The sequence below is a fragment of the Lepidochelys kempii genome, chromosome 9 (genome assembly GCF_965140285.1).
Source record: "Lepidochelys kempii isolate rLepKem1 chromosome 9, rLepKem1.hap1, whole genome shotgun sequence".
Classification (NCBI taxonomy): Eukaryota; Metazoa; Chordata; order Testudines; family Cheloniidae; genus Lepidochelys; species Lepidochelys kempii.
In genome coordinates this window covers 4,522,860-4,544,880 of record NC_136388.1, presented here as the reverse complement: position 1 = coordinate 4,544,880, position 22,021 = coordinate 4,522,860, and the positions used below count along the sequence as shown (strand labels likewise).

The 22,021-nt window shown below is 44.7% G+C and overlaps 1 protein-coding gene across 5 annotated transcripts in view; it reads left to right on the top strand.

Moving 5' to 3' along the window:
* LPP (LIM domain containing preferred translocation partner in lipoma) overlaps nucleotides 1-22,021 on the top strand; it is a 415,845-nt gene that overhangs the window by 363,169 nt on the left and 30,655 nt on the right. The window contains exon 9 of one of the 5 annotated variants that reach the window (XM_073359055.2): nucleotides 12,313-12,591. The exons of the other annotated variants lie outside the window; for them this stretch is intronic. Within the exon in view, the coding sequence (XP_073215156.2) occupies nucleotides 12,313-12,435 (123 nt within the window). The 3' untranslated portion in view covers nucleotides 12,436-12,591. Of the gene's footprint in view, nucleotides 1-12,312; nucleotides 12,592-22,021 lie in introns of those variants that run through there. 5 annotated transcript variants of the gene reach the window in all.

Below are 22,021 nucleotides of genomic sequence, written 5' to 3'. Positions count from 1 at the left end.
GCTCTCTGCGAACCTAGCGCCGCGGGGGGCGGCTGTAGGATTGAGTCGTCGCTGCTCGTGCAGGGCAGATTAAGAACTGGCTAATAGACCTTTCCAACGGGAATTGTGCATGGGCAATCGGCATGGGCCTGGGGGTGTGTCCAGTGGGATTTGGCAGGAGTCGCTACTAGACTCAACTCTATTCAGCATTTGTATCAGTGATGTAGAGGTGCTTATAAAACCGCTGATGACGAAATGCGCGGGTGACGCACAGATTGGGGGAGTGGTAAATAATGATGAGAACAGGGCTGACATACAGCGTGACCTGGATCGCTTCTTGAAATGGGCCCATTCCAACCAAATGTGTTTTAATACAGCCAAAGGTGAGGTCCTGCATCTCTGAACAAGGAGTGCAGGCAGTAACTTCAGACAGGATTTAGAGGTGAGGGTGGACAAGCAACTCAACACGGGTTCCTGGTGCCGTGCTGCGGCCAAAAGAGCGGATGTGTCCCTGGGATGTATAAACGGGGGGCAGTGAGGTGACTTTATCTCTGTATCTGCTATTGGTGAGACCGACACTGGAAAACTGCACCCAGGTCTGGTGTCCACCTTTTAAACAGATGTTGAAAAATTGTTGCAGGAGTAGAAAAGAGCCACAAAAATCATTCAAGGGCTGGAAAAATGACTTACTTGAAAAACTCGAGAGGCGAGCTGATTACAGTGTATATAAAGTACGTTCACAGGGAGAAAACAAAGAGCCAGTCCTAAAGAGTGAGCGGAGAAAGGCAGAACAAGAGTGGATGTCTGAAAGCAGAAGCCAGGCAAATTGAAATTAGGCACTAACTTTTTACAGTGAGGTGGACTAACCACTGGGCCACACTACCAAGGGAAGTGGTAGATTCTCCATCTCTTGATATCTTCAGATCCAGACTGGAGGCCTTTGTAGAAGAGATGCTTTTGCCAGACACAAGTTACTGGACTCAGTACAGGTGAAATGTAAGGATCCGTGTTATGCAGGAGGGACAGACTAGATGATCTACTGGTCCCTTAGGGCCTTAAACCCTCTAAACTGTGCAGGTTGAATGTGTTAAGTGTTATAACAGCCCAGTGCCCCAGGCTTCCTGAGCAGAAATGCTACTCTGATATTACGTCCCTGAGCAGTGGGTTTGTTTTTTGCTCTCCCCACCAAAACAGAGAACCCCTGGCTGGTAGATTTAAGAGATGTTCCTGCCAGGTGCGGTGCTGACTAATGAATCATAGAATCATAGAATATCAGGGTTGGAAGGGACCCCAGAAGGTCATCTAGTCCAACCCCCTGCTCAAAGCAGGACCAATTCCCAGTTAAATCATCCCAGCCAGGGCTTTGTCAAGCCTGACCTTAAAAACCTCTAAGGAAGGAGATTCTACCACCTCCCTAGGTAACGCATTCCAGTGTTTCACCACCCTCTTAGTGAAAAAGTTTTTCCTAATATCCAATCTAAACCTCCCCCACTGCAACTTGAGACCATTACTCCTCGTTCTGTCATCTGCTACCATTGAGAACAGTCTAGAGCCATCCTCTTTGGAACCCCCTTTCAGGTAGTTGAAAGCAGCTATCAAATCCCCCTCATTCTTCTCTTCTGCAGGCTAAACAATCCCAGCTCCCTCAGCCTCGCCTCATAACTCATGTGTTCCAGTCCCCTAATCATTTTTGTTGCCCTTCGCTGGACTCTCTCCAATTTATCCACATCCTTCTTGAAGTGTGGGGCCCAAAACTGGACACAGGACTCCAGATGAGGCCTCACCAATGTCGAATAGAGGGGAACGATCACGTCCCTCGATCTGCTCGCTATGCCCCTACTTATACATCCCAAAATGCCATTGGCCTTCTTGGCAACAAGGGCACACTGCTGACTCATATCCAGCTTCTCGTCCACTGTCACCCCTAGGTCCTTTTCCGCAGAACTGCTGCCTAGCCATTCGGTCCCTAGTCTGTAGCTGTGCATTGGGTTCTTCCGTCCTAAGTGCAGGACCCTGCACTTATCCTTATTGAACCTCATCAGATTTCTTTTGGCCCAATCCTCCAATTTGTCTAGGTCCCTCTGTATCCTATCCCTGCCCTCCAGCGTATCTACCACTCCTCCCAGTTTAGTATCATCCGCAAATTTGCTGAGAGTGCAATCCACACCATCCTCCAGATCATTTATGAAGATATTGAACAAAACCGGCCCCAGGACCGACCCTTGGGGTACTCCACTTGATACCGGCTGCCAACTAGATATGGAACCATTGATCACTACCCGTTGAGCCCGACAATCTAGCCAGCTTTCTACCCACCTTGTAGTGCATTCATCCAGCCCATACTTCCTTAACTTGCTGACAACAATACTGTGGGAGACCGTGTCAAAAGCTTTGCTAAAGTCAAGAAACAATACATCCACTGCTTTCCCTTCATCCACAGAACCAGTAATCTCATCATAAAAGGCGATTAGATTAGTCAGGCATGACCTTCCCTTGGTGAATCCATGCTGGCTGTTCCTGATCACTTTCCTCTCATGCAAGTGCTTCAGGATTGATTCTTTGAGGACCTGCTCCATGATTTTTCCAGGGACTGAAGTGAGGCTGACTGGCCTGTAGTTCCCAGGATCCTCCTTCTTCCCTTTTTTAAAGATTGGCACTACATTAGCCTAATGGCACTCTTTCGGACTGACCTGATACTCAGCCAGCATCAATCGGCACAGCTCCACTGATTTACAGCCCCTGGGGATTTTACCCATCCAGTTCAATGGCGGGAGTAGGCCTGCAGTCAAGGTTTGCGCAAAAGGCACCTGGGTGGGCGGTGCTTGGGTTGGTGGATACTAGTCCTGCCATGAGGGAAGGTGATAGCTTACATTTTCAGATGTGGCCACTGATTTCAGCTGCTTCATTTTTAAGTGTGTGATTTTTGAGACATCCTGGGCTCTTCCCTCCTCTCCCCCTGCCCCCCACCCCGCTCCAGGTGCTGAATACCCACAACTGCAGCTGGATTCCCTGGGAGAACATCTCTGAAAAAGGTGGCTCAAATTGAGCACCCCAAAAACCTGGACACCCCAAATCAATAGCCACCTAGAGACATGAGGCTGTTAGTGCTCTGGTGTTCAGGGGAGTTTGTATCTAAAGTACATCATATGGCACCTATCAGCGTCAGATCCAACTCCTGAATCACACCGCATAGTGGTACCACAAATCATGGTGTCTCCAAGCAAACCAAGCTGGGTTAAACATGGATGTTAGAGGTGAATTAAATTGAAAAGTCAGCAATTATAGCAATGCCTTGGGGGTGAGGACTGTCTTTTTGTTTTTTGTTTGTACAGCACCTAGCACAATGGCATCCTGGCCCATGACTATGGCTCTTATGCTCTGGGGGTAATACAAATAAGTAATATAATAATAATTCAAGCAGCACTTTTTCACCAGTAGATGACAAAGCATTTTGCAAAGCTGGGTTAGAACAAGGATATTGACGGTCACAGGAACCCAGGAGAGAGTGCAAGGTTGCATCATGAAGCTGGGATTTCAATCATGTGTTCCAGCTCTCGGTTCCAATATTTTTGTGTTCGGTTTGTTTCAGAAAAGTGCAGAAAGGCCTTGGAACCAGTAATATTGTCTAAAATACCAAGGGTAATTAGCAACCTCCTGGAAAGATGTGCCACTGTAATAAGCTTTAAACCCCAGTTCCTTCCCACAGGTGGAGTCCAGGGATACCAGAGGCAATCTGCTCATTGTGGCTATTTTTATGCCTCTTCATGTAAGAATGTGAATGTTAAACAGTGTCTGGGTGAAGTGATTGTATCGCATAAGCCAGCCTGCCTGCATGCCAGACATGTTTGAGCTCTATTGCATTGGCTATATTAAAAGCCTGGATTGCTCCTAAACTGCATATCCGAGTGAAAATTTCGCTAGAAGAAACTTCTTTACCTACAAAGCTGGCCATTTAAACCAGAACCCTGAGACTTCGCAGGATAGTTACTTTCCCTGCCAACCACAAAGGGGGACAAATGATTGCAGGAGAGCTCAGCTAGTTATTCAAAGCCTTTGGATTAACTTTTCCAAGATCTTGCAGGCGATGGTGCGATTTGATTTATAATGTGTTTCTGAAGTGGCTGCATTCCATTTCTGTTTCAGACCAGACTTCTACCAGGTCCCCACAGGACTGGCTAGAGGATCCGTTCTGCCCTCGCAAATCAGTATTTGCTGTCATGGGAGTGACAGATATGGCAACTTCTTGCAATATCTTTGGGAGCTCTTACTGTATTAAGTTTATGTAGCATCGTGGGCCAGAGATATACTGGTTCAAACTGGATTCTCCAGAGACCAACAGAGAAAGGAAGGATTTTCGGATAAATTGCCTGAACCATCTGAGGGTTTCCCTTCTGTGGGACCCAGCAAACAGAGCCCCCTTTCTGTCCATGGGGGGCCCCAATCCTGCCTAGGAAGGGTTGGAAGGACTTCGGCCTGCTGAGGTCCTGTGAAATTGAGGGGTGACCTCTGGTAAGCTTGTAGCAGGCGCATACGAACTTCTCTTGGTTTTTAAAGGTTTGCTCTGCGATGCTTTCACCTTTAAGAATAAATGAGCCTGCTTAACAAGAGCTGTGTGGTAATGCATAACTGCTCCCAGTTTTGCTGTTCGTAAGCCTTCGAAGAGAAAGCAAAGTGCAGACACTGGCTTGGCTAGGCAGTGTGCCTTGCTGGGGATTTTATAGTATAGGCAGACAACCGTGCAGCCTGGAAAAAAACAGGTCAGGAAGGAGAGAGATACAGGCCTCCTTCCACCCAGGAGGGGTCCCGGCCGAGGAGCCAGGAGTCTAGAATGAGTGCCTTTGGTGTCCCACAGAGGGGACATACAGGTGCAGTTCCCTGACCCATGACAATGGGGCCAAAAAATGACTTGGCCAGAAGTCCCTCGTATTGAGCAGTGCAATGTTACGCTGCCCCAGGAGCAGACCAGGAAGTAGATTCTAACTCAAAAAGTCACAAACTGATCCCCAGTTCCCCACCCCTGTGCCAGTCACATACCAGTGACTACTCCCCATGGGAAAGCTCTGCGGAAGCTGCTTTCCATCAGCCCATGGTGCAGGTAGCCGGGGCAGGGCAGTAAGGGGGACACCTTACACCCTTGTTGGAGCATAGAAAAGTGGGTCTGAATGTGGCCCCTAGTTGGGGCCCGCTGAATGGTGGCCCTTCCTTTTGTTGTCCCTGCTAGACCTGTGAAATCAGAGAGTACACAAAGACATGGGCCTCAGCAACATTGCTTTTCATCAGTTGTTTAGCAGAGGTTGCTGGTCATGGTCATCGTGGTTTTCAGCTGAATCTTGGTCGGCACTTGAGGATTTCCCATGTCTTTCCCTTTGGAAGGAAAATTGGGAAGTGACTTTCGTCAGGGTGGAGATGAACAATGCACACATTTCAGCAATGACCGGTCCCAGCAGCACGGTTGACATTGAAAGGGACCTTCCCAGGACATTTAAAATAGAGCGTTCAAGCGTCAGAGCAGGGTTAATCTTTGCCACCATAATGGGAAGGGAAGTCGTCTCTTGGAACAAAAAAGATTGAGCTAGGGTTATTTTTCCCCTAAACTCAGTAATCATAATAATTCCAGCCCTGCAGGCTGGGCAATAGGATGACATTAGAGATATAAGGTGTCTTTTATTTTAACAACTTTTATTGGACCAGCTTCTGTTGGGGAGAGAGACCAACAGAACTTGGTCCAATAAAACCTATTACCTCACCCACCTTGTCCCTCTAATATCCTGGGACCAACATGGCTATAACAACACTGCATACAATAAGATGATATTGACAACTTGGATATGTATATGTATTACATGTGTGCATACCTGTGCAATATATTTTATTTAACTATGTTGTTAGTAAAACTGAAAGTATTATAAACATTTAACTATCTTTGCACTGCTTGCTTATTATCAGTTATATTGAATAGCCCAAAAGGGTGCCCGTCAGTGATGAGGGCCCCATTTTGCTTAGGTGCCGGTACAAACATGTAACAAAGAGATGATTGGTACTCAGACTTAAGGTCGTTTTGCACTTAACTCCACCAAGGCTGTGAATCTAGACTGGTTAGTTTCACTTCCTGCCCCTGGTCTATTTCACTCTCTCATTTTCAAGGACTATCACAACGCTGTTGGGATTGCATCACCTTTGTTTACGCCCAAATGAACGTGGTTTTATTTTTAAATGTCCCTTCATATTGGGTTCTCCAAAACACTTGTTTCTGTTTGATGGAATCTTAATAGTTTGGCCTGAACACTTCAATGGCGTCCCTGTAAGTACTTCACAAACTGAATACTAAGCTATTCAGTATGTGCGAGAGGCTGGGAATGGACTGAGATGGAGTGTGGTGCAGTGCGTGTGCTTTTCCCATTACACTTATATGCCGTGTGGGATGCCAGAGTGATGTGAACGATCTAGTAAGAAACACCAGCTGTCAGCTCAATATTCGGTCAGCCCTGCTTTGACATGAGCCTTCCTGACAGCACAGACCAATGTCCTTCCTGTTCCGCACTAACCCCGGGTTTCTTTTTGCGGTGAAAGAAGCAGCAATACGAGCTCTTCTGCCTTTAGAGAAGGTTTCGTGCTCTGAAAATTGCCAACTAAACTCTGCTGACACCAGCATTTCGGCCACCTACTCCCACGGGCATGAGCTGCTTTCCCCGCAGTGGGGACAGCACAAGCCATTTTTTACTCTTTGCTTTCCAGGATCACTGTATGTGATTATCTGGAGCATCTGTCTAAAGTGAGGAGCTGTCCTGCTAGACCAAAAGGATTAATTGTGCTAGGGTGAGGGCAAAGAAACAGCGCCAGGTGTTCAGAGAAACAAACTTCTTGGGATTGTGCTCCCTCCTCTCCTGGGACCGCACGTAGGCCCCAGGATCTGCGTTGGAAGATGCAGTAGGCAGGGGTGGAGGCTGGGGAAACGTACATCCTCCTCCCCACCATGTGTGGGAATTCCCCAAGGACAGCCATGGCTGGCAGTGCTGGAGTCATAGGGAGCCAGACCCTCGGGTGGTGTAAATTACTCCATCACTACACCAGTTTACACTAGCTGAGGATCTGGCTTAGGGTCTCCCCCCACACAGCTGCCTGGCACAGGCAAGACTCCAGTGACTGGATAGTGCAGGTGCCTCATGATCAGCTCTCTGGGCAGACCGGTCGGTCACGAATCTCCCGCTTTGCTCCTGGCCTGGAACTCTGTTTAGGAACTTTTCTCATCCAGTCCACCCACTGCACGGATCCTCCTCTTCCCCCTCTTTCTGCCCAAGTCCTCTGATTACCCGCTCTGCCACACTCACGGCAACAGGAGACCACATACAGAGGTACTTACTTCTCCAGACTAGGAATTTCAACTGAAGTCCAGGTCAGCTGCAGGAAGAAAAGGGAGGAATTCGTTCATCTAAAAATAATCAGGATAGCTGCTAGGCGATGCATTTGACCCTGGACTTTACGGTTGGGCTGCATTTATTTCAGATTAGGGGCTGACTCTCTGGATAGGAAAATGGATATTGTTCTGTGGGACGACACAGTCCAGGCCTCTGCCAAAAATATCTTGGTTCATAGTGTGTGTGTGTGGGGGGGGGGGGGCCAGGGGGAATAGATACGTTACTCCCCGTCTTATGCTGACTCATTAACTGCTGCTTTCTCCTCTTGGATGTGGCTGGTGCTGTGAATGTGTGAGTCAGCTCCCCCGCGTCTTCCAAAGTGCATTGAAAATGAAAAATATACATTGGACTTTAAGGAGTTCTTCAGGAAATAAGAGCCCCACCCCCACCCCCACGGTGGGACCTCACATATCTTATAATGATTTTACCCAAGAAAGCCCAGCTGTTGTGAATTCTCCAAGTGCCCTGGAGCTCCAATGTACTCTTCTCACAACAGAGATTTGTGTGTCTGGCAACTCTTAAAGAAACATTTCAAGGATTTGGTCAAATTATATTCCCCCAGTCAATCCAGGTAGCAGCAGTATCCAAGCTCCACAGGTCTTTTCTCCAGTTTGACAGCAGATTAGGTATCTACTGAAAGCAGCTATTTTGATGTTGAACTGTTGCCATGATCTGTATTTCACAGCCCACATGAACCCAGTGACAGGTTTATTGTATTGCACTCACTTAACTCTGAGACGGACTATGTTGATCCAAAAGCAGCGTGATCCACCTATCCCCTCCCACCTGCCACTCTGAGAGGGGTCTGTTGAATCCACATGTGGGCACACAGTGTTTCCCCTTAAGCTCAGAGGAACCCTATTAAAGATCCCAGTTACCTTTTTAAAATACTTCTAACTGTGCCTTCCACAATTTAGTAGTGATACCAAGCACTTACATTGTGCTTCCTGTCAGAGGATCTCAAAGTGCTATCATTCTGGAAACACCCACACTCCCCCAGGTTTACACATAACTGAAGTACAGAGAGGGGTAGCAAATAACTAATTTAAAAATCACAGAGGGAATCACAACAACCCTGGATCCCACTCCCCCACTGTAACTCCACAGCCATGCTACTTCCCAGTGTGATTTAAATCAGAGAAAGATTCAGAAGTGATCTCTCATTCTGCCGGTCTGAAAATGTTTAGATTTGAAGGTAAACTGTTCAACTGATATTCATCTGATAAGTTTCACCTTTGGCAGCTGTTAGAAACTTCTTAACCAGGCCTTTGAGGCGGACCTGAAAAAGAAAAGAACAAATAGGTTTGGGCTGCTTTTTGCTTCCTGCTGAAGGGTAACTAGTGCCTGAAAAGCTTTTGGGAGCGAGGTGGCAGGATTCTGCCTTAACTTTTTTTCAACCTTTAGAAATATCCAGCATGACAAGTTTCATCTTCACGGTTTTTCTGGAGATCTCCCTTTAGGAGATGCAGACATGGAATATCAATTCAATCCGGCCTTAATTGAAGGGATGGTGGTTTTAAATCCTCAAGCAAAAGGCTTTTCTGCACAAACGTGTGTTAGGTGTTTGAGTTAAATATTTATTTACAAAAATAGAGTTTTAAACTGTGTGACTACCTGTAGTGAAGCGATGACTCACCGGCACAGCGCCTCCTGCTGGTCGTCTTGGGAATTAGCGCCTTCCAGCCTTCGGAGCGCCCTCTGCAGGCCTATGTCTCACCTGCCGCTGGCCTGTGTCCCTCCCGGACCCTGTTGTCCTCTTCCTCGGGGTTCTGCCCCCTGGCAGGGCCCCAACACTCTGGGTCTCCCCTCCCAGGAGAACCCCCACCCTCTATACCTACCTTGCCTCCGTGATTACTGCCAGTCATCATCCAGCCCCCGCTCACTGAGGCAGACTGCAGTATAATGGCCACTCATCATTGGCAAGGGGGTGGGACCTGCTGCCTTTGCCTATCCTCAGGCTACCCCTCAGCAGCCTCAGTACCTTTTGGGGCCTTTAACAAGGCCTCAGCCTGGGCGTTTACCAGGCTGGAGCTCCCCAGCTCCCTCTGCCCTTCCCCAGCACTGCTCTGCTTCAGATACCCTGCTCCCAGGCAGGCAGCCCTTCCCAGTGAGACTCCTCCAGCTTCTGGCCCACAGCCCTCTTATCAGGACCATCTGGGCCCTAATTGAGCTGGCCACAGCTGTGGCTGCTTCCCCAATCATCCTACCTGTTCCCAGCCACAGCCCTCTCCAGGGCTGCTTTTAACCCCTCTTTACTGGAGTGGGGCAGCCGCTCCACTATACTACCGTTCGCTTTCCTCTTAAATCTATCCGATTTCACTTTCTTAGTATTTCTGCTGTCATAAATTCTCCAGTCATCCAGAGTCTTCCAGGAAAAACAGGGTAGACAAGAGCGGCAGTTGTAATGTAAAGATACCAAGAAAGGGGGGAAACATGCATCCAGGCCTTGTTCATGTGCAATAAACAAACATTAAATGACACACCCAATGTTTTTTCCTTTTTCTAGTTAATTTTAGCTGTTATGGTCATGGTGACCTTTCTGTGACAATGCCAGTCTTTTACATCAAAACCATCAAACAGGAAGATCGAATGGAAATTTGGGTTTTTTTCCTTTTATAGCTCCCAGATTTTACCAGTTTCTAGTCTCTCTGGTCTGCCAGTGATGAGCAGCTGTGCCAAAGCAGCAAGGGTGAATTACAGCACTGCTCGGGTTTATTAAAGGTTCTGAGAATTATGTTTTCTGCCAAAACAAAAAATTTTCCAGCCTCCTGTAACATCTCTTTCCTTTTATGTTAATGGCATGTGGTTTGATTTGACTTGAGTTTTAGCATAAGAATTTGCTATACAGAATGTTTGTTTTGTTTTCAAAGAACCCTAATCAGTTTAAACTGCAGTTTGAAATGCCTCTCCAGTTGCTCTCACAATAGTCGCTCACCAGGTTTGTAAATATAAACCAATGCCTCTGGAGAAGAATCTCTGGGTTGCCCACAATTGCATCTCGGCAGGAGTCCACTCACGAGACAAGTCCTGCTCACTTGTTTTCACCATCTCTCATCTGCACATAATTCTGCTGTCTGTGTAGAAGCTACTCACAATGGGACAGATCCTTCAGTCTTTACTCAGACAAAACTCCCACAGTGGCATTGCAGGGTCAGACATGCTGTGTTTAGGGGGATCACATTTATTTAGTGGTGCAAAATCTGCTTTACATGTTTCCAGTGCCAATAATGCAAATTTTGGCGGGGACCATCCTTGTTCTGTGTTTGTACAATGTCTAAAAGAGTAGAGCCAGGATCCATGACTGGGGCTCTGAGGAGCTGCTGCAGGTAATTATAACAGGAAAGTGTTTGACTCAGTGAAATAGCCTTTCTGTCATTGAGGAGAAATGCGAATATATACTCTCGTCATTTTAGAGGTTAAGGACGCTTTGCTGTAATAAAAATAAAAATAAACAGGGAGACCCAGATGAAATCTACAAAGCCAGGAGATGACTTCACTGTAAACACAAGTCAGTGGATAGTGACCCCTATCATGTGCAAGAGTTGTTGATCTATGGAGACTGGACTAGGGCCAAGGAATGAAGTCCTAGGTTCTTGCCAGCGCTCCAGAGTGTGGGAGCTTTTAACAGACTATCTTCGGAATTTTGGGGGATTTCCTTAAAATTAGACATCTCTGAAAGTCAGCGCACCTTGCGCCCGGCTGTGTATTCCCATGTCATGGATTTGAACTCGAGCCAACAATCCGGCCGTAAACTCATGAACTCCTAGAATCAAAGAAATCAGTGATGGAAACAATCCCTCTGCCAAGGCAGCATTGTCTCCTCTGGTGTTCCTTATTGATGCTCACCTCTTCAGCAGTCTTAAAACTTGTTCCTGCGGGCCAGCCAGAAACCCACTCAGCCAGATGTATTCCTGGTGTAACTCAGTTGGCTTCACTGTAGCCATGCCAGCAGAGTATTTGGCTCACTGTGTTAGAAGCTGTTTTAAAAGGAAGTGTGAGCCACATGACCAGTTTAAACCTTGCACAGCTTTGGATTTTTGTAGGACCTACAATACTAATTTTGTTAATACCCAGACCAGTTTTTAACATGAAACAATATCAGAAAGAGATTTGCTAAGAGGTGATTATAAAGAAACAGGAATTCCTGACAAGTATTTGATGTCTCTTTCATTAAATCGTTGTTAAAGATGTTTTTAATAGATCAGCTCACTCTAGCATTATCTATTTAATTAGTATTTTTAATTCTCAAAGGTATTCCACAGGCCTTTTTTTTTTAATGTTGTCACTCTTTGGAAGTTACCAATGAGTTAAAAAAGGGCATTTTCCCAATATGAAAATACCAATTTAAATTGAAAATTACCAATTTAAATACCACTGTAAATTGAAACAATGACTCAAAATATGTTGAACTGTAAAACCTCCAGTTTGTCACCCTGTCAGTTTGTTTGAAATCAGAGGCCAAATTCTCACTGGCTTTTAATAAGGGTGTGATTACTTTAGTTTTACAGCGCAATTTTTAGCATTAATAATACTTTGCACACATGCAGTGACTTTGACAGCCAGAGCGCTTTACAAACACACATCAAACCTCACCTCACCTCATTGATTCAGGCAAGTCTTATTACAGCCATTTTACATGGCTAAACAGGGCACACAGTGTGAACGTGACTTGCTCCTGTTGTCATAGCAAATCAGTGGCAGAAGCAGGAATAAAACCCAGGAGTCCTGGCTCCCAGTCCCCTGTCATCAACTTTAGTGAGCAAGTACATGGTTTGCTACATTTGAAAATAGTAAAGGTTTAAAACAACAAAGTTCTGAATGTTATAGCTTTAACTAGGTCTGCAGAGCAAGGAACCTGTGCACGATAAATAGTTTTGGGTGTTTTCCCCCTTTTCTCGCCCTTTGTTTCCTCCTGCAGAAAAACAACAAATATATATGCAAAAAACCCTTCTCATCAGCACCACCACATTCAGGATGCAAAATCCAGACCTCCAATCAGGAAATTACAAACCTTAGGCTGCTCATAGATTTCAAAGCTTGAAGGAACCACTGTGATCATCTCGTCTGACCTTGTGCATAACACAGGCTGTAGAAATTCACCCAGTAATTCCTATATCAAGACCAAAAGCTTGTTGGAGCTACAGCGAATGTTTTAGAGAGACCCAGTCTTGATTTAAAACATTTCAAGTGACCGTCTCCCTTGGTGAGTTGTTCCAATGGTTAATTACCTTCCTATTGAAAATGTGTGTCATGGCTTCATTTCGGTTTGAGTTTGTCTAGCTTCAGTTTGCAGCCACTGGACGTTGTTATGACTTTGCTGGAAGGATCAAAGAACTCTATCAGAGTTCTATCAGATCTCTTTTTCCCACGTAGGTACTTGCAGACTATAACCAAGTCATCTCTTAACCTTCTTTTCCATAAACGAAGGAGATTAAGCTCCATATTTCTCTCACTGCATGGTATGTTTTAAATCCTTGAATCGTAGAGTTAATATAGTGTAAGGCTAGACCATCTAGTCAGACCTCCTATACCACAAGCCCTTAAGCTTCATCCAGTTACCCTAGTCTTGAGCTCAGTAATTTATGTTGAGTAAAGGACCTCTTCCAGAAAGAGATTCACTCTTGATGTGTTTCAGAGTAACAGCCGTGTTAGTCTGTATTCGCAAAAAGAAAAGGAGGACTTGTGGCACCTTAGAGACTAACCAATTTATTAGAGCATAAGCTTTCGTGAGCTACAGCTCACTTCCTCAGATGCATATCGTGGAAACTGCAGCAGGCTTTATATATACACAGAGAATATGAAACAATACCTCCTCCCACCCCACTGTCCTGCTGGTAATAGCTTATCTAAAGTGATTTCCAGCACAAATCCAGGTTTTCTCACCCTCCACCCCCCCCCACAAATTCACTCTCCTGCTGGTGATAGCCCATCCAAAGTGACAACTCTTTACACAATGTGCATGACAATCAATGAGTGAGTTTGTGTGTGTATGGGGGTGGGGGGGATGTGAGAACCTGGATTTGTGCAGGAAATAGCCCAGCTTGATTGTCATGCACATTGTGTAAAGAGTTGTCACTTTGGATGGGCTATCACCAGCAGGAGAGTGAATTTGTGGGGGGGGGTGGAGGGTGAGAAAACCTGGATTTGTGCTGGAAATCACTTTAGATAAGCTATTACCAGCAGGACAGTGGGGTGGGAGGAGGTATTGTTTCATATTCTCTGTGTATATATAAAGCCTGCTGCAGTTTCCACGATATGCATCTGAGGAAGTGAGCTGTAGCTCACGAAAGCTTATACTCTTGATGTGAAGACATCAGGAGATGGAGAATTCCCCCCTTCCCTTGGTAGTTTGTTCCAATGGTTGATCATCCTCACTGTTAAGAATTTCTGCCTTATTTCTCTACTGAATTTGTCTGGCTTCAGCTTCCAGCCATTGGTTCTTGTTCTGCCTTTTTAAAGATTAAAGATCCCTTCAGGGCCTGGTGTTTTCTCCCCATGAAGCTACTTGTACGCTGTCATCAAGTCACCTTTCAGTCTTCTTTTTGATAAGCTAAGCAGACTGAGGTCTTTTTAAGTCTCTCACTGTCAAGCATTTTCTCCAGCTCAGGAATCATTTTTGTGTCTCTTGTCTCAAATTTTTCAACGTCCTTTTTAGAAGGTGGACACAAGGCCTGGGCGCAGTGTTCCAGTATCGGTCTCGCCATCACCAGATACAGAGGTAAAATCACCACCCTGCACCTACTCACTCCTCCCCTGTTTATACATCCAAGGATCACATTAGCCCTTTTGGCCCCAGCATGGCACTAGGAGTTCATGTTGAGTTGTTTGTCCACTATGACCCCTAGATCCTTTTCAGTGTCACTGCTTTCCAGGATACAGTCCCCTGTTCTGCAGGATGGCTGTGGCCGACATTCCTTGTTTTGAGAAGTATAACTTTGAATTTGGTTATATTAAAACACATTGTATTTGACTGGGCCCTAGGTTCTAGATTGCTTAGTATGTTTGCTCTGTCTTCATTGTTTATGTACCATTTCACCAATCTTTGTGTCATCCATAAATTTATGTTTACTTCCAGATCGCTGATGAAAATGTTGAATAGCGTTGGGCCTAATACTGATCCCTGCAGAACCCCACTAAAACCACCCACGTTCATTGATGATTCCTTAATTATAACCACTTTTTTGAGATCTGTCCATTAGCCAGTTCTTATTCTATTTAATGTTTGCTGTATTGATATTGGGCAGTGCAAATATTTTAATCAGAATGCTGTGTAATACTAAGTCAAACACCTTAGCAAAGTCTAGGTATATTACATCTACACAGTTACCTTTATCAAGCAAATTTGTAATCTTATCATAGAATGAAATCAGGTTTGTTTGAGAAGACCTATTTTGTATAAAACCATGTTGACTGGCATTAATTATATTCCTACCCTTTAATTCTTTATCAGTTGAATTCCATGTCAGCTTTTTCATTATTTTGCCTGGAATTGATGTCAGGCTAACTGACCTATAGTTACCCAGATTGTCCCACTTCACCTTTTTGAATATTGGCACAGCATTAGCAATCTTCCAGACTCTTGGAATGTCCCTGGTATTCTGAGATTTATTAAAAATGAACATCAGGGGGGTCAGAGATCTCCTCAGCCAGCTCTTTAAGGACTCTTGGGTGTAAGTTATCAAGGCCTACTATTTAAAAAGGTTTCTCACCAGCAGATATTGTTTAACATCCTCCTTGATTACTAATGGACTTCATCATCATCCTGTGACAGAAGCACAACATCCTGCTTCTTTCCAAATACAGAACAAATGATACTTTTCTGTATCATTAACTATTTTAGCATCTCCATCTAGTAATGTGTCTATACCGTTTCTAGGAATTCTTTTGTTCCTAATATACTTACAAAACTCTTTCGCATTGTCCTTAGTGTTGTCATATTTTTGCCCTCATGTCTTTAGCTTCCCATGTCAGTTTTTAACACTTCATCATTTCTAATTTATATCAATTGCTATTTCCTCTTTTCCTCATTGTTATATATGCCGTTTTATTTCTGATTGCTGCTTTCACTTTGCCACTGGGATGGGCATTTAGCCCAAGTTGTCTTCTTTCTTGATCGTGGAATCATTTTTTTTTTTTTTGCCAGCAAATGAACTCTATTTAAAGAACTCCCAATTTTCGTTTCCATGTTTCTGTCTAAATTTTTTTTCCTCCCAATTAATTTTACTCAGCTTTGGGAAATTAGCCCTTTTGAAACCCTAAGTGTACATATTACTGGACTGTTCTCTGTTTACCCATATTGAAAGTAATCATGTCATGATCCCTGGTTTCTAGGCAACCACAAACTTCCAGTCTGATGATTAATTTATCTTTGTCCATCATAATGAGATCCATAATAGTTAGCTCACGTTGGGTGCAATAAGTGAAGTTCCACATAACAACACAATTTTTCTTTCCATATATTACAGACAGAGTAACTTAGAGTAACTTATCCTTTGCTCTAGTGTGATTTGGTGGTCTGTAACAGATACACTCCTTGGCTTTATTAATTATCACATTGATCCATATGCATTCAAGTTCCTGCAGTTCTGAGTTATCAATAACTCTAAACAGGTAGTGGCATCTTTAATGTAGAGTGCCTACTTTACACTTTTATCCACTATGTTCTTCCTAAATGGGATATAACCAGAGATTTTTAACATTCCAGTCACATGAATCATCCCATCAGGTTTCAGTAATTCCAGTTCTGTCAAATTTGTTCTCATCAATGAGAATTTCCAATTCCTCTTGCTTGTTACACAGACTCCTGTCATTGGTATATAAGCAACTGAAACATTTCTTCACATTCAGTGCCACAGTAGTTCAATTTGTTCATGACACACTGAGCTTGAGTTTGTACCGCATTTGCCTTCTAAGCACCCTCCCCTAGCACTGCTCATTTTACATCCTCCTGACTGCTCCAGCTAATCTCCCAACTGAAAAGATTACCCCACACACACCTGTGAGATGCAGGCTGTCCCATTTGTACCTCTCTCCCACTGGAATGTAGTTTAATGCACCACAAAAACAAAACCTTCAGATTCACCCCAGTCACAAAGCCAGTGGTTCACCTTCAGTATTTTCTGCCTTCTCTCACTCGTGGAACTGGGAAGATCTCAGGGAAGTTTGCCTGGACTTTCCTCTTCTTGAGCTCCCTTAAGTCCCTATAGTCTGTGTCGTTTCATGTGATTCTGTCTCATTTGTTCCAGTGTGTATCATCACAAGTGGAGATTTGCCAGACAACTTCATAATCCTGCCCAGTCTTGCAGTTATAGAATGCGTACTTTTACTGCAAGGAGATAGCGCGCTATTCTGTTATCCTTATTCTGCCCACTGTTCTTAGTACAGAATTACTGGTGGTGATTGCGTGCCTTCTGAGGATGTTGAAGAGTCTCTCTTGGTGGCTGCTTGCTTCAGACCACAAGGATGCCCATTTGCTATGTCCTGGTAGCTTTCTGTCCCATTCCTCCAAAGACAAGTTTCTCAGTAGTTGACTCACTGAGTATCTGCTATTGATTTGAGACTTCTAGCCGGGTTGAATTCCCCTCTTGGTCACACATCATCAGTCTGCTTCTTCAGTTTCTACTCTCTCCTCTTCCCTTATCACCAGTCCCTCCCCATACGGTGTCTCTGGCGACAATTTCAGAAACTGGTTGTCCAAGAAATCTTTGTTTCCTCAGCTGCAGTGCAGTGTTGAAATTTGCACTTCCACACCATTCGTCTCCTCCAGTATGTTCACCAGCGTGCACTTCCCACACCAGAACTCTGTTCTGTCCTTTGGCAGAAAGGAACACACAGACCAGGTGAGACCGGTCACAGCGGTTGTTCCCTCATCGGCCATGTCTGTTATGTGGTGCACAGCCATTCCGAACTGGAAGGAACCACACACTCTTTCCAAACGCCCTCTGAAACTCCCTATTAGCCACCCCTGTTTGCCTCTCTTCTTATAGCTCTTCTCTGAACCCACTCATTTTTCATCGTGACCTCAGCCATTGTGCACATTCTCTCTAGCTTAATTCCTCCTCTTGTCACATTTGCTATTAATGCGGGCTACAAATTCCATAAGCACAGCAGTGGAATTTCTTGCTGTGAAGTTTCACAGGAGAGGGGGAAGAGTCGAGCTGCTGCCAGTCACCCAACGAGTTGCACAAAGACGAGTTGATGCCTGGAGCAGCGTAGGGGCAGCCATGGGGACAGACCTGCAGCTGCTCTGGTTCCAAATATACAAAACCCAATTAACTTCATCCTGACAAGGAAAGCCGGTTCCTGCAGAGGGGAACGCGCGCCAGCCCCATGATGGTTATTACTCTGCAAGTGGGAGTTAAACCACCCAGACCAAAAGAATGTTTAAAATATAACATATAAATAGCAACCTCCAGAGGCAATGTCTATACTAGGTGCATTGCTGGTATAGCTATACCAGTTTATTAGGCCAGCAAAGCACTCCTAGTGTAGGAACAACATACACCAGGGAAACTGCCCTTTGCCATTACAGCTTATTCCAGCCCCCCCCCCGAGCGAATGAGCCATCCTAGGAAAAGCACAGGCTTGCTGGTATAGCTGTGTCTGTGCTAGGGTCAGGGATCACACCCCAACACTCCTCTGTCCAACACAACGAGGCTACAGAAGGCTGTGGAGTAGACCTGGGCTGAATGTTGGTGAGTCAGCCAGGACCAGTCCACAGGTCTCTGTGGTGTGTCACGTCCCCATGCCTGGCCCTGGCATAACAGTCAGTGTGGAGGGAGGGAGAGAGCTCCAGTTCAAAGGATGCACAAGTCTTTTAGTGATATTAAAGGTGTCAAGGGCTCAGATGTGCATATAGGGAGTTACATGCACACACCTGCGTGCGGCTGGCTGTCTGCTCCTTGCCGTTGGCATGTGGAATGTCCTCCCAATGAGAGGTGGTTGGGAATTTTTGAACTAAATGTTTTTTTGGTGGGGAGGTTGGGGAGGAGGAGTGTTGTTGAAACGAAAAATGCTTGCAGGAAAGGACCGGTTTCAATGAATTGCCCATTTTGAAAAAACATTGAGAGAAAAGTTTCAAAATTGCTGTCGGTTTTGACAGTTTCTAACCAAAAAAGTTCCCATTTCGGTTCAAAACAACTTTTTGGTTTGGTATTTAAGTTAATGTATAGGTTTCAGAGTAGCAGCCGTGTTAGTCTGTATTCGCAAAAAGAAAAGGAGGATTTGTGGCACCTTAGAGACTAACCAATTTATTTGAGCATAAGCTTTCGTGAGCTACAGCTCACTTCATCGGATTAATTTATGGTTAAACAAAAAGGAAGTTTTTTTTAAAAAAAGGTAGAAATCAAAACTCTCCACCCTTTACACTGATCCTCGTATTAAAGAGGAGGGAATCCAACACATCAATGTCTGTCTCCTGACTTAACGTGAACCAAAATGCCAAAGTAGAAAATCAGTTAGGCTTTGCCCATAGTCAAAAAGTCTTTTGGAATATACAGTGTACTCGGACAAAGCAGAGTGCTCACAGTATCTTCCAAAGCCCAAAGCCAACCGGAGGGAAAGCTCCTTATCCTCCTTAGCAGGGTTCTGTTGTGTTCTTCCGCTTGGTTGACTCTCTGGAGGCCTGAGAGCTGAGGGCGGACTCTCTCTTGCATCTTCTGGTGACGCCTTGAAGAGGAGTGGTGAGCCAAGGATCTAACAGGGAAATCCTCTTAAGCAAACATATTCCCAGAGAGGGAGGGTGAGTTGGAGTCTGAAATTAACAACTTTGTTTTTCTCACCGGTATGGAATTGGAAGGATAAGAGGACTAAATCCCCTAGGATTAATTTTCAAGTGTGGAAGGGATTAATCAACAGAAGGGAAATTAAAATGCTTGTCTCACTCAGATGCGTCAACATCAGGAGGTGACTGAACTGTAACGGAGCTGAGGTTGGCGGGCAGAAGGCATGCAGACTAGGGAAGCACCATCCAGTGGCAACAGCATGTTTATTTGCTGGCTTGGGCTCCCAGTCAAACTTCACTAAGGCCCGTGTGCTGCAGAAAGTCAGATTAAATTGTCACCAGGGTCCCTCATGGCCTTCAGATCTATAAATAGGAATTAGATCTGGCCTGTGGCTGCAGCCTCTAGACAGAGCTCTCTAAAAGTATTAGGTATGCACCAAAGTCCTTGTAGCATTGGGACTTTAGATGGTGAACTCTTCACGGCAAGAATTGTATCATCCTACGTGTCTGTACAGCACCCAGCACAATGGAGTCTCGCTCCAGACTGGACCACTGGTGCTGCCATGATAAAAATAATAATACGAAAGACCCCACTCCTGCACATAGCTCCATGCCGACAGCCCCATTTTCTGTTTAGAGCTGCTTGTGGGGTGGCTTGTTCACATCCCTCCTGTGTCATGCTCCCGCTAGTGTTCGCAAGCAGGCATTCCATTTACTCACTATTGCTCTATTCAGTTGCAATTCACTTCAGGAAGTTCCTGTTCTGTTTTGCTGTTTTTATCATTCTATGGCTCCATGACATGGACTGTTTAAAGTGAAAATGGGTCATGCCTGACATATCTATCTATTTCGGTTAAAATATTGGTTACAAGAAATCAATAAAAGGGGAATCACGAAATGACTGGGTTGTGCTTTTATTTTTATTTACTTTGTTTTATTTTATTTCTGTGTGGGCCCTTTAGCAGTAAAGTTACAAATACTAATTGTGTGCTCTTCCGCTGCCTTGGGAGTAGATGCTTTGTGACAAGATGTCAGTCTCATTTATAAAAAGCCTTGAGATCTACTGATGGAAAATGAGATATAAAAGCCAGGTATTGTTATTGTCATCTTCAAGTTTGCTCACTTCTGTTACTGAGGAATTTGTTTCCTCTATCCAGCCCCAGCTAATTGCTTCATTTTACTCCTTATGAGTGAATTTCAGTAGGGAACCGTCAGCTTCTGCTAAACCAAAGCCTGATCCCACATATCCCATGCCTCTCCAGAGTTTCCTTTTTTAATAAAGCATATGGAATGGGAAGTATTTTGAATGAGGCCATAAGAAAAACAGTAACAACCAGATAACAAGTTAGTGATACATATAGTGGCCAAGCCCAACTATTAGGCAGTTACCCAGGAAAATTCCTTAGCTAGTTGCATAATGTTCCTCAACTGGCAGGATTGTAGCATTCCCTGTTGTAAATATAGGGAACGGAGCAAATGCTGCAGTAACATTATCTAAAAAGGAAAAAGGAGTACTTGTGGCACCTTAGAGACTAACCAATTTATTTGAGCATGAGCTTTCGTGAGCTAAAGCTCACTTCATCGGATGCCTACACATTATCTGTTTATGTAAGGCCTTGTTCTCTCTGGTACATCAGTCACTGTCATCATGATGATGATAGAAAACAAACAAAAAGCCCAGGAACAATTCTTCCACCTCCGTTATTACAAGTATCCAGTACCTGAAGCTAAATCCTGCCAGGAACGAGGCCCCAGGTCAGACCGAGTCCTTTTCACAGCACAAGTAGGCAGTTCTCACAATCGGTTGAAATCCAGGATGTATCATACTGACTCTTCCAAAAATAATCCTGTGGCTCTTCTGGGCATTGCAGGAAAAGCGAGTTGCAGGATGTATCTCTGTGTGTGTCTTACCAGTCAATTGCCGCCCAGGAAGCAATGTCCAGTGACGTACGTTGCAGTATAGGCCTGACCTCTTTGAAGTCTTTGGTGATTCATGTCCTTCATGCGTACTTCTGCACTATGTGTAAGGAGAAGGGGCTTGCCCATTGACATTCTTGGCTCAGACAAGCAATAACAGGGCAGTCTTTCAGCTGGCAGTTTCCACTGGGAGTTTTGGGTGCACAAGGAATGCAGGAGGAAGTCTGTAGGCTCCATGTGGTGTTGGTCAACATGAAAATATTGATCTGTGGGGTTTTATAATTCTCTTTCTGTTGGATTTTTTCTCTTTTCTTTCTTTTCTGTTTATCCCAAAGATCACAGACCTCCCTGCATCTGTGCTTCACCATCCAAGATGTGAACATATGGCTCTTATTTGATAACTCAAAACAGTTCCAGCAAGGTTAGCAAGTGGAATTCTGTCCCAAACTCCAGCAAAATAAACCATCCGAGCTTCTTCACAGATTCAGCATTTGCATCTGTCTGTGTGGAATGCATATTTCAGGTGTTCGGTTTGCAAAGGCAAGTTTCACATACTGTAGTCATGCAAGCCACCGTTGAGAGGGCTGACGCGCCTGGCACAAACAGTCATTAGAAGCTGATTTATATCGGTGTTTACATAACATGCTTGCGGGGAGGGGGGGAGATGAATCTTTCAGCTGAGCCTCCTTGAAATGAAAAGCACTTTATAGCTTCAGTGCTCTCAACCATGCATCTGGTTCAATACATAAAATCTACAAACCAAGACAGGTTTCAGAGATAAGCTATTACCAGCAGGAGAGTGGGGTGGGAGGAGGTATTTTTTCATGCTTTGTGTGTATATAAAAAGACCTTCTACACTTTCCACAGTATGCATCCGATGAAGTGAGCTGTAGCTCACGAAAGCTTATGCTCAAATAAATTGGTTAGTCTCTAAGGTGCCGCAAGTAAACCAAGACAGGTGACGCACAGCCTTTAATACGGTTATTTA